Raw genomic sequence first — 13,025 nt, 5'->3', positions numbered from 1 at the left:
GGCTCCCACTGAGATCATCCATTCCACCCATTAAAGAAACCCAGCACCGAAAGACAAGGTAGATTCACCAAAGTCCCAGAGCAAATCAGTGGCAGAGTCAAGATGAGGCGCTGGGTCTCCTGACCTCCTCATCCTCACTCTGTCCTTGGTTTTTCCCACATACCAGGAAGGAAACTTGGTTTCATTATAGGCAACTTCTGAAGGTACCTTTTAAGTGCCTTTCATCTGGCTGAGAAAATTAAAAAGAAAAAAAGAAGCTTTCATATAGAAAGTAAATCAGTCAGACTTTGACAGAAGTTCCATCCATAAACATATGTCTTTATTCTCTTTCTGTACATATTGGCAATGATAAAGCTTAAAGATGCATGTCCTATGAAATGCAAAAACAATTTACATAAATAATTTATACTTCAGAAAATTAAAGTTGAAAAATATTTTCCACATTATTAGAGTTCACAGTATTTAAATCAAGCTTTCCCACTTATACTCCAGACTATATTGTCTTAGCAGAGAGTGATAAAATCTAATCAGGAATAAAATGATCAAGTTTCTGTTTTTATTCAGTGCACGAGTAGACGCTATTTCAGTATCGGGCTGCGCAAGCGTGGAGGCTGCAGCCTCTCATCCTGACCTTTCCCCTCCTGAGTGGCTGTGACCCAGCAGAGGTCACTGGCGTGGAATGGTTACAGCGTCACCAAACCACTCCATGGTGGACACATTCAACCGAGCAGTAACGTCTGGTGGTCTGATGCCTCATTTCCATGTAATACTTTTTATAGCCCTGAAAATGGAAACCTTGGCATCGAAACACAGCTGAACATGTGAACACTAGGACAAGGCACTGTACTATGGGGTTTGGTTTCTTTTTAGGAAAGGTGTTTGCATAGATTGCTAGTTATTTAGTGTGCAGGAAAACAGAGCCCCCAGCGTGCATGGCTTTGTGAGGGGTGAAGCTGCATGGTGCTCCCTCAGCCCTAAGAGAGCGCAGTATCGTTCTCCAGCCCTAGCCTTGTGGGCTGTCCCACTGGTGCTGTCCTTTAGAACCCCTACAGGAGAGTTTTTTGCTCAAAAAGCTGCAAGTCAAAGCGGACCCAGACCTCCCCGGTGGGGACCTCGTGCAGCAGCAGTCGGCGGGTCATAGGGCCTTTGCTTTCCTGTTCTGTTCGAATTTTTGCCACTGGAATTTCAGTACGACCCAGGAAATCTGGTGAATAAACATAGGAGAGTCAGATGTCTTTCTTCTTTATAAAATCATTAAAGAGCTACATCCGTAAGAGCGTCTGAAGTAGGATTCATAAAACCTTCACATCTGAAACAAGGAACTTCTTCTGGTTCATGGCTGTTGAATATCGTGAATGGGTGTGTGGGGAATGGTGGCAGGTTTATGTGTGAGAAGCTGCCATGTGGAATTCAAATCTCCATTCTGAGAATGCTCCAGGAGTGGTGTTCGCATCATGTGTGTAGGGAGTGACGGGTCAAAGGCCTGAAACTATCTGAGGCCACCCACCTGCTGCCAAAGCGAGATGACACAGGCCTGTGTCACTTCCCCGAAGTGGCAAGGGGTCTGCACACAGCTGAGGCCCCTGGATCAGGACTCCAGGATCTAGGAAACTGGAAAGCCTTTAGATCCCCTGGCTGAGCGACACTTACCATCTGGTGAAAACTGGTCTCTGTCAAACAGGGTGAGACACAGCACATCTTGGTACAGATCCTTAATGAAGAACTGGCAGTTAAAATTCCACTTGGGATTGAGTGTGTCCTGGATGGTCCTGGTGGTGTAGCTCTGGGAGCCCATGCTGATTTCACAGTATGGGTTGCTCTTCCCTGAACAAAAACAAACCACAGACACATGTGGTACATGCAGGTGAAACGAAGTGATTGATAGTGTCCTCCCTGAGCAGAAGCAGGATCCCAGATAATGGGTCACTTGAGACCACGGCAGCAGGAGCCGCTGCCTGGGGCACCGTATCCCTGTGGTCTAGTAACAGAGTCTCCAAGTTCCCAGTGCTGACAGCAGCATTAACTGGGGAGTGGCCGAGAGCTCCACCGCCAGGACCGCTCCCCACGGAGCAAGCCTGGGCGAGTGCCAGTGCAACCTGCTGCATGCTTCCTCGGTGCAGACACACTTGGGAAGGCGGGCACTGGCACTTACTGGGAAAACAGTGATAAGAATATTGGTCCACTATGTGCATTTTAGTGGCACTGGACACACTATTAGAAAGCATTCCTTTACTCAATGTTCAGAAGCGTCATCAGTGGCCGGGCGCAGTGGCACTTTGTCAATGACAAAGTGCTGTAATCCCAGCACTTTGGGAGGCCGAGGTGGTTGGATCACTTGAGGTCAGGAGTTCGACACCAGCCTGGCCAACATGGTGAAACCCCGTCTCTACTAAAAGTACAAAAATTTGCCAGGCATGGTGGTGCGCACCTGTAATCCCAGCTACTCAGGAGGCTAAGCCTTGAGAATCACTTGAACCCCGGAGGCAGAGGTTGCAGTGAGCTGAGATTGGGCCACTGCACTCCAGCCTGGGTGACCGAGACTCCGTCTCAAAAAGTCATCAGCAAAAACTGGGGCAGGGCAGTTACCATGTCTGTTGAAGGAATGAAAGCAGGATTTACCATTTGGTTTGCAGGCTTTTAATTCTGTAGCTTCAATGACATGCACCATCAGGCGCCCAATGCCTGAAGTCTTTTGGGAGCGGGCTACAAAAGAGGAAGACAAGTCTCGTTCATCTCTTCTCCAAGGATGCAGCCCCTCACTGTCTTTCAAACCAACCATAACACTACTGGCTCCCTGTCCCCATCTACCACTGCCCTGGGCCCAACAGCCCAGCATCTGGCTGCCCTGTGCCTTTCCCCAGGCTGTGTCGCCTGCTAGAAAGGCCCTGCTTGCTATTTCTGCCCTGCCTGCTGTCTCTGCCCATCAGCATCCTACTCATCCTTCAAGATGCAGGTCTGATCCCACATCTATCTCCCAGATCCCTTCCCTCCTCTGCATCCAGTATCCCTGGCTTATGAGCAGCCCACAGCCTGCTGGGTCTGAAATCTTGTATGATGTCTGTCTCCTCTGCCAGACAGGAGCCAGGGTGGAGCATGGAGTGTTTCGATCATCTTTGTATTAACCCCTCAAGTGCCCAGCAAATAGTAATATTAATAAAATAATACAGGGTATTTGTGCAGCACTTAATAGAAGCTAATATTTATTGGATACTTACTTTGTGTTAGGCATGTGCTAGACTTATATAAGTTATATTATTTAAACTGCATAATTACCTGATAAGGTAGCTCCCCATTTTACTGATGAGAAACACTGAGGCTTAGAAAGGACTGGAGTGTGATCCACTCAGAGCTGCTAAATGGCAGGGTCAAAATTTAAACATCAGATACCAAAGTCCAGGCCCAGTTAAGCCTAGCACAGAGCCTGGCACAAAGTAATCGACAAACGTGGAAAGGACTGAACACACGGACGAGGCACAGCAACATATGCAGATGCTGATGGGAAGCAGAACTCAGGCAGAAAAACTGGATTGGCATCTTTGGCCAATTAAGAGATCATTATATGTGTTATGAATCATTGATTTTTCAACAGCAAGCTTTTAAAGTACCATTAAAATAACATTCAATTAGCAAAAGCTGTTTTAAACATACCTTTTAGGAGTATATAACAAAATAGGGGAAACCTGAATAAAAAAACATAAAGAGCTGCAACTATAGCAGCCAGGAAGCTGGCGGGAGGCCCGGGCAGGAGGACAGGCTGCATGGGGGGCCGGGTGGGGAGGAAGGTGGAGGTGCAGCTGGCTCAGAGCACAACCCTCCCCACCCCGTGGGGTGGAGGCCACAGGCTGGCCTGGCACAGCTGGAGCTGCAGCAGGGAGGTTGGGGCCTGGCATTCATGTGGAGGCTGGAGAAGAATGTGGGAGTGCTGGTCGGAGGCCCACGGTGGGGCGGGGTAGGGTGGCAGGTGCTTTACAAAGACCATTGCGGCTCCACTGGAGCAGGTGAGTGATCTGTGCCATGAACAGAGAGGACACCACCAATGCAACAAAGCTGGAGCCCCACCGGCATAAGTCACACTCCGGGCCCGGTGCGGGGGGAGTTGCCTTGAGGGAGCTTCTGGCCATTAAGTGAGAACAGCAGGGACTGAGGGGGCGTAAGCAGAGGCAACAGAGGAGAGCTGGAGGATGATCGCAGCCTCAGGACAGTGGGGGCTCCAGGTAGAAGTCACGCTGGCTAGGGCAGGAGGGAAGGTGTCATGGAGGAGGCTGTGTTTGACATGGGCCTCGAAGAATGGGGAGATTTTAAGGTGGGGGCAGAGCACTTCAGCTGGAGGGTGAGCACACATAGGAAGGCCAGGCAGGGCAACGATGGGCTGCCCAACTAGGCAGCTGGATGGGCCGGGCACAGCAAAGAGCTGGGGATGGGGCTGGGTGGCAGGTAACAGTGGGGATGGGCCCTGAGTGCGGGATAAGAAACGTGTCCTTAATTTGGGAGGCAATAGGGAAGATACTTCAGCAGGAAGAGGTGCACTAAGAGCAGCTCTGGAAAAAAGAATACTCCAGAAATGAAGAGGATGGGTGGCAGAGAGGAAGAGAGCCTTGTGCTGCAGCCTGGGTGGGAGATTGGGGGCCTGTGACACGGGGACAGGAAAGCAGGGTGATGGGAAAGTTGCGAGGGAGGAGGACTGCAGTGCAGCTGACCAGGTGGGAGGCGCCAGGGAGGGGCCTGGGTGGCTGGGGACCACACTACGTTCCACAGAGGCTCCCAGGAGGAGGAGCTGCTGCTGGAGGGAGGCTGGTGGTCCCCTGGGAAAAGTCGTGTGATGCGGGAACAATGGGGCAGGTGGCTCTCTGGAGGGCGCTGTTCAGAGGCCCGGGCTTGGGGGAGTGTGGCCAGCCTGACCCTGAAGCTGGGGGTCAGTGGGGTCCCCGAGGGAGAGAGCTACAGAGGCGGGGGAGAGGCCTGGGCAAAGGTGGAAGAAGAGCTGGGAAGGCGGCCATGGGGTCCAGAGGGAAGGCAGAGCCTCAGTGACTGCCCTCAGTGCAGGGAGCTGGGGCAGGGAAAGTGAACTGAGCACTAACTAGGCCACTGGTGTCACTGTGGGGACAGGACGTGGACTGAATTTTGGTGAGGTGAGAAGGGAGAGGAAGCAGGGGCAGAAGGATGGGGAGAGGGCAGACTTAGGGTCTAGGCCCCCTGGCTGCAAAGGGAGAGGGTGGATGGCAGGCCCTGGAAGAGGGTGAGGAGGAGCAGGGGCTGCTCGGGAGCTACAGGGAGACAGACCACAGGAGCAGCATGTGATGGAGCAACACAGCCCAAGCAGAGGTGAGGTGAGTCATGGAGAGAAAGGAGTGGAGAAGGTGCAGTGGAGGGGGAGGGATAGAGGCGCTGCAGAGAGGGAGGTCCCGGAGCTGGCACTGCCAGCCTGTGTCTGTGTGGGCAGGGGCCCCAGGGAGGTTTGCAGTGGCAGCTTCAAGAGGGGAGGGCTTTCTGGTCTGATCCCGCAGCAGGTCTGGTCTTTCAGGCCTGTCCCCATTTCATCAGCCTGACTGCAGGAGCAGTGGCCGGCATCCCTAGGGCCCCTGGCCGCTGCGTCCCACCCTCCAGCCACCCCGATACCTTGGTAAGCTTTCTCGCGCTTCTTCTTCTCGGTGTCGATGTATTGCTCAGACGCCGCCTTGATCTTCTGCACCCAGGCGGTCCTGCGGGAGAAGCAGGGGCAGTCGTTGGCGGCATCCACCCTCACAGGTCAGCCCGGGGCCCCAGAGCTCTGCACATGTTCTTCAGTCTTTTGCTAACCTCAGCTTTCACAAGTTTCCTATCAAAGACCTGATATCAGTCAACCGAAAGATGCTTATGCTAATGGAGGATCCAGCTGAGAGCTGCTAATGCCCCTTCTTGACTGACCACAAAATGCCAGGCACTCGCAAGGCGCTGGGACCCGGAGATAGACAATGCATTGGCCCCACGGATGACACTTGGCATGAGGGGGTTCTAGCACACACAGAGGAGCAGCAGCACCTCCTGGGTGGGCGCCCCCAAGGCGCTGTTGGAGCTGCAGGCTGAAGGAAGCTGGGAACAGCGGGGATGGGACCCACATAAGGGCGCCTGGGGGGCGAAGAGCTGCAGGTGGAGGGCTGGCGGCTGAGACCTGTGGCCCAAGGAGGCCTCGGAAACCAGCAAAGCACAGTGGGTTGTCACCTGCAGGCAGCCCCTGCAGGGACTGTAGCGGGGCCTGAGGTGCCAATCTGCCATTTGGGAAGGCTGCTGAGTGGTGTGGGGAGAGAAGCCGGGAAGCATGTTAGGAGGCAGCTGCGGTGACAAAGGCCTACCGTGGGACCGGAGCAGAGGGGACGTGTTAAGAGAGGCTCAGGATACAGAATTAGTGGGGCTTGAGCACGGCTGGAGATGGGTTTAGGCAGAGGGAGACGTCCAGGCCTTCTCCCAGAGTTCAAGGCAGGCCACACATGGTCAGGACTGACCTCTCATTAATGTTGTCTGTTCGGAGGGTGTAGACCCGATCAATGTGGGAAATGTGGAAGACGGGCTCATCGCTGGAAGGGTCTGTGGGCAGTTTCACCAAGACTTCATTCAGGAAAATGGGCTGAAAGAATTAGGGCCAAAACATAGGCTGTGAGATGGGCCAGAACACTCCACCCGCCTATGACCAGAGAGAATTCTGTTTGCTCTGAAGAGCCTTGCTGAGAAGGAGAAAGGGGTCTAGTGTCAAAGGTCTTCTACACAGAACAAATGAAACCTCCATTTCTGGAAAAGTCACCATCGAGGTGGGTCAGGTGTTGGGACTGGGGATAGGAGCTCCGAGCACCCACGACGGCTGGTGCAAAAAGCTCTCTCTGCTACCAACGCTGGTGCTGTGCTGGGGCTCGACTTACAGAGACCCAGTGCTGAATGCGGACAGCGGTGAGCCCAGGTGTCACGCGAAGCCAGAATCTCCGCTGGAGTCTGGCTGATGGCCGATGGCCGGCAGCGGGTGGGGAGAGCCCAGCCGCATGGGGCCCGAATGTGTGGGAAGCAGCAAAGGAAGCAGGAGCCATCTGGAACCAGGTGAGGAGGGTCCCGTAAGGTCAGCTCAGGGTCCGCCAGGAAGGCCCTTAAGATAGAGGCGACACCTCATTAGGCCCCTGATGCTACCTCCAGACGTGTGATACTCACCGTTTTATACATTTTGAATTGAGCATTGGACTTCGAGCTGAAAAGTTTCTCAGAGCCAGAGGAAACAGCAAACTGCTTGACCATGTAGGTAAGAAGCAGGAAGTCATTGAAGAGGAATCCGTGCAGTTCCTTGTTGCTCTTGGTCTTGTATAATTTCCCACTGTGCAAGAGCTTCCGGGGCCCCAGGCAGTTGGTGAGAGAGTTGAAAATAAGTTGCTTAAAGAGAAAGAAAATTTCACTTTTTAAATCCCGGCACAAACCATCCAGTGCCCCTGAGGCCAGGGCCCTGGGCCTGAGGATACTGTAGTGGAGTTTTCTAGGTGGGAGTGTAGCTAGAATCATTCACCTTGCATGAAAGATCCTTAAATACATTCCTCCTCAGAGTTCAAACTGGCCCAGTGAAAATCATTACTTCCAGCCACAGAACACTGATTCTACCAGCTGAATTCAAATAACTCAAAACAAAACATCCCAGTCTTCTCTCCTTAGGAGAAGGGAGAATGCCTGCAATCCCAGCACTGTGGGAGACCGAGGCGGGAGGATCAATTGAGGCCAGGAGTTCAAGACTAGCCTGGGCAACATAGTGAAACCGCAGCTCAACTAAAAATACAAAAATTATCTGGGCATGGTGGCAGATGCCTGTAGTCCCAGCTACTCGGGAGATGGAGGCTGGAGAATCGCTCGAACCCAAGGAAGCGAAGCTTGCAGTGAGCCGAGATGATCTTGCCACTGCACTCCAGCCTGGGCGACAGAATGAGACTCCGTCTCAAAAAAAGAAAAAAGAAAAAAAGCCTTTGCAGGGACAGGGTGGTGAGTCCACGCAGGCTGCCTGAGGCGGAGGCTGTCCATGCGAGGGAAGGCTCGGAGCTGGTTCCCCACCCACAGCCTCCCTGGAGGCGCACGGCTTAACCGCACAGGCCTGACCTCCGCGAGGCCTTCGCACTGCACGTGCGCCTGGATCCACTCCAGTCGGTCCGAGTTTTCCTTCTCCCGGACTCCCTCATTCACTTGAGAGCACAGCTCCTCTGCCCGCTCCAGGGCCAGCTTTAGGGAGGAATGGTCCGCGTGGCTCTCCGGGGTGTTCTCCAGAATCTGGAAGACAGTGGACAGCGTCACGTGGGAGGAGCTGCGTCTCTCACCCGCCCACCGGGACCCTCGCTGGACCGCTCCGCCACCCCCCGTTATGGGCTGCTTCCGTGCCCTCAAGTGCGGCGGGGAACAAGACGACACTTTCTGCCCTTGAGAAACTCGTACTCCCACACGTTCGTGGGGACACAGGGACAGGTAACGCTGCTGCGTCAAGGTGACAGTGCTAAACGGATCAAGGCTCTGAACTGTGTGGGTCTCTGGCTGCTCCCTGACTGGCTCCTGGTAATAGGCGGGAGCCGCCCTACTCCCGAAATTGAAGCCATGTAAGGGCGAGCCCTCCAGAGTAAACTGGTTGCAGCTGTGGTAAGCATGAACTTGCTGAATAACAATGGTTCATAACAATTTGGGGGTCACTGATCCTTTTGAAAATACCTGATGAAAGCAATGACTCCCCTGCCACAGGAAAAATACAATAAAATCACATTGTCAGCATGTGGAAGAAATGCATTCTGTTCATTCTGAAGCGATTTCAAACGACACATGCTGCAACTGTGAATGTGTAGAGGCCAGAACACAAACGTGTGTGGTCCCTCCAGAAATTAGGGGCCATCACCAGACGCCCCGTCTGGACTCTGTCACTCTAGTCGGATGAGTCCACAGTCCTTCGTTTACAATTCTAAAATGCAGAAAAGCCTGAGAGCCTGAAGGTTTTACTCAGTACCTATTTGGTGGCAAAATCTAACCTAAACAGAAGAGAGAGATTTACTTATTCTGCTTACAGTGACTGTTCTTGTGTTTCACTGTAGGAATATTAGTGTGTCTGGTTATAAGGGCTGCCCCAACGCTCAGTTGAGGAGTCATATATTATACGGTATTTGAACTACATTCCGAATTCTGAAACACATCTGGCCCCAAGTATTTCAATGAAGGGGCTGTGAACCTGCATATGGTTCAGTTTAGTACAGGCATCTATCACATGAGGTCTATGTTGAGGTCACACAGCTAACAGACCAAAAGTCAAGGAATCATCAATAGAAGTAACAGGCTTATCATACGCCTGCTGTTTTTCTTTGTAAGTTACTGTAATCAGTGGTTAATTGTGGCATAATCTTTTGTAAAGTCTGCCTTTTCCTTAGAAGGCTTATGGGCTCAAGAGGGCCATATTGCTTATCGAAAAGAAAGCCATAAGGAATTTTGAAGGAATGTCAAAGCTGAATACAGCGAGGGACACAAATGAACTCTGTTTAGGATGTGCCGAATGGAGCCTCCTGGGACATCTAGGAAAGGTGTTCAGGGGTGGATGGAGGCAGATCTCAGAGGAAAGACTGGAGTCAGGTTGCTCTGGTCTCTCCCTGGGTTCCAGATGGGCTCCAAAACTGGAGACCTGGAGGGGCCCTTCCCTGCCTGGACAAGTACACCGATGACTTTGAGATGCTGGGGAGTTTCTTGAAAGGCGGATGACAGGTTACCCAAGTGACACTGGATTCCTCTCTCATTTGCCCACTTCAAGGATTCGGCGTGTTTCTGTGCACACACACACACACACACACACACACACAGGCGTCTGGTTCCCGGGACAGTGGGATCACTTTTGCGGCGTCACACTGTGTGCAGGGTAAGGTGGCATGGTCAGAGGTTCCCTGAGGATCTGGCCTCTGTGGACCTCAGCGCGTCCTGTTCCTCAGACCCCACCGCCCGGCCTGCACACTCACGCTTCTGATGAGCAGTGGGTAGCGGGTGATCCTCTGCATGGGTTTCAGCAGGAAGCTGGAGAGGGGCATTCCTTTACACCGCGGGTCAGATGCCAGCTTCTGCAAAACAACAGCGAGGCTCGTGAGGAAATCACAGCTCCGACCACAGGAAGCGTTGGTCTTTGATCACCTTTTAGATTTCACATTTCTTTTATTTATTTATGTTTCTCCTTGTCTTACTGTTTTATAATTTTTTTAGGTGCATGTTTTATTTTTATTTTAAAACATGTATATATTCACAACATAGAACGGTAATTTTGCTACACTGATACTTTGCACTGTAGTAAAGTGAGGGCCTTCAACTTTCTTTTAATAACTCAGGATCTAAAATGATACCTATTGGGTTCACAGTAGGAATATCTCACCTCACGTGCCAAGCCCAGCAGATGCTCCTCAGCTTTCTCACGAATGTGAGAGCCTGTGCTGGGACTGTCCCCGCCGTGTCTTCTCGGGGCTGATTCACACTCGACCCTCAAGACTCAAAGTCCTGCTTCCCCTTGTCCAGGCTCTCCCCTGGGGCACCTTCCCTCCTTTCCAGGACCCTCCCTGGCCACACCACATGTGCACCAGGTGATACAGGGAGAGGCATCGTGTTGCAGTGTCTCTATTCCACACCCGACTGAACGCCAGGCCCAGGGCCCACATCTTACTTGCCTCTACCTCTAGCACTGGCACACTGCCTAGACAGAGCAGCTGCTGCTCTAGGATGGCAGCTTTTAATGGCGGAAAAGTACACTCACTGTAACCTACCTGATCATTGCCCCACGACTGGATATTTAAATTGCCCCCTTTTGTTTTGGCCATATCTGTATATGTTGCTGTCACAGGCATCTTCGTGCTTCTTATTTTCATATTTTTCTGAGTCTTTTTAAAAGTAACATTTTAGAACACAGCTTATGGCTAGATTTTGCTTTTTAAGGTAAGCTATAGCAGGCCTTTCATTATGAGGCAGTATTTTTATTTATTTTTACTATTGTTACAATTGTGATGACACTGAAATCCTATTTACATCATTATTATTTTAAAACATGCAAATATACTAACAATTCTGTTTATCTCATTATTCTGATGAATGTTTAAGTCTATGATCTTGGTTTCCATGTTTCTTCCAGTTCATTTCGAGGCAACTCCCCGCCTCCTACCCTTACCACAAATTGAAGGGCTCTGTCCTCAGTGCCTTATATTGAATCATGTTTGCATCCCTGAGATCATAAGGAAAAATACGAGAATCATTTATTGAATGCTAATAATAATGTGTTGGTCTCTGAGTTAAAGTCCTTTAAAAGTATTGTATGATAATCTCCTTTTATAGATGAGGGGACTGAAGGCTCCTACATGTTAAATAAATTGCCTCTGGTCACACAATTAGAGCCTGTCTTGTTCTAAGCATGGTATGCTATAGCCTCCTAGGATAATCCTATTTGGTTATGATAGACTCTTCTTTTCGTGTGATGCTTAATTTTATGAACTGTTACTTTAAGAGTTTAACAGCTGTATTTGTAAAAGATAGTGGGTTTTAACTTAAACAGGCCTGGAATCATGGCACTTTTGTTTTATAGAATGAACTACGTGACCTCTCTACTTTTTCCTGTGATCTGTAACAGTTTGTATAATATAGAATCATCTATTCTTTTAGAGTTGGAAAGAATTCAGTGTTAAATCCATCAAGTGAACCCAGCTCCTTTTTGGGGTAAGTTTCTCAATTTTCTCCTTGGTTAATAGTATCTTAATAGTAAGATTTTCTATTTTTAAAAGATTTTCTATTCTTATTGAGCCAGTTTTCAAGTTTTAATAGAAAATTACACATTTTGTTCATGTTTTCACATTTGTTAGCATGTCTTTTGGAATTATATGCGCTTTAATTTAAGAGCTCTCCTTACATCCATTCTGACTGTTACTTGTGTTTTTTCCTTTTTCTATTAGATTCCTCAGTTATATTTTATTATTTCTCTTCAACATACCAGTTCTTGAATATATTTATATAATTTGTGCTTTTTATCTTTATTATTTCCTCCATTTTCCTTTTGGAATTTCTATTTTCTGCCTAAACATCTTTATAGTTTATTCTTATTTTCTATTCTTTTGTGACAATGAAAATGTTTAAATTATGTACTCTCTCCCTTAAGTACTGATATGGCTGTTTAATAGATCCCAATATGCAGTATTTCATGAACAAAAAAACCCCCAACAGGAAATATGAAAAAAAGCCAGAAAACAGATTTTACTTTCTATTCCCTTACCATTTTAACAGCTATAATAATAGTTTCTACTACTGAACAACATTAATGCAAATGACTTCTCAAAATGTGACTTTCTATTGTGATAACTTGTACGAAGGATGTTGTTGACTCATTACATTATACACAGTGTTTTCTCTCTGAGTACAGCTGTAACTTTACTTCTCATGTTTAACTTGTGATGTGGCATCATGGAACCAATCCTTTCTTCTTCTGCTCATCAGGTTCTGGAAGCTTTGATGACATCCGTGCACACTTCTGGTATATGTACAGGATCACAGATACGCATTTTATATATTATCCTAATTCCTGTTTCCTATTCTCATTTCCTTTTGTCCCAGTTTATTCATCTAGTTATGTTAAATTTTATCTTGTTGCATTTTATACGTTTGAGTAAGCTATTTTAGGGCTGGGTACGGTAGCTTACACCTGTAATCCCAGCACTTTGGGAGGCCAAGGTGGGCAGATCACCCGAGGTCAGGAGTTCGAAATCAACCTGGCCAACATGGTGAAAACCCATCTCTACTAAAAATACAAAAAGTAGCCAGGCATAGTGGCACGTGCCTATAATCCCAGCTACTCTGGAGGCTGAGGTAGGAGAATCTCTTGAACCCGGGAGGCAGAGGTTGCAGTGAGCCAAGATCACACCACTACACTCCAGCCTGGGCAACAGAGCGAGATTCTGTTTCAAAAAAAAAAAAAAGTAAGATATTTTATACTCTTTCTGGAATAAGATAGGTATCAAATGAATGCAATTTACAAAATTAAGAAAGTGACA

At 49.2% G+C, this 13,025-nt stretch overlaps 1 protein-coding gene across 5 annotated transcripts in view; it reads right to left on the bottom strand.

Moving 5' to 3' along the window:
• Positions 1–297: 297 nt before the first annotated feature.
• The window catches only part of ITSN2 (intersectin 2), a 151,756-nt gene continuing 139,028 nt past the window's right edge, over positions 298–13,025 (bottom strand). For 3 of the 5 annotated variants that reach the window (XM_026454744.1, XM_026454742.1, XM_026454740.1), the window contains 8 exons: positions 9,972–10,070; positions 8,095–8,262; positions 7,171–7,386; positions 6,480–6,601; positions 5,617–5,699; positions 2,620–2,703; positions 1,651–1,824; positions 298–1,204 (listed from right to left, as the gene is read on the bottom strand). In XM_026454744.1, the coding sequence (XP_026310529.1) occupies positions 1,047–1,204; positions 1,651–1,824; positions 2,620–2,703; positions 5,617–5,699; positions 6,480–6,601; positions 7,171–7,386; positions 8,095–8,262; positions 9,972–10,070 (1,104 nt within the window). In that variant the 3' untranslated portion in view covers positions 298–1,046. Of the gene's footprint in view, positions 1,205–1,650; positions 1,825–2,619; positions 2,704–3,648; positions 3,681–5,616; positions 5,700–6,479; positions 6,602–7,170; positions 7,387–8,094; positions 8,263–9,971; positions 10,071–13,025 lie in introns of those variants that run through there. The other 2 variants (XM_026454741.2, XR_003309545.1) reach the window with 2 other exon arrangements.

This window comes from Piliocolobus tephrosceles, chromosome 15, assembly GCF_002776525.5.
Source record: "Piliocolobus tephrosceles isolate RC106 chromosome 15, ASM277652v3, whole genome shotgun sequence".
In the NCBI taxonomy this organism is placed as follows: domain Eukaryota; kingdom Metazoa; phylum Chordata; class Mammalia; order Primates; family Cercopithecidae; genus Piliocolobus; species Piliocolobus tephrosceles.
Note: the sequence above shows the minus strand (reverse complement) of the source record. Positions and strands in the feature narration are given on the sequence as shown.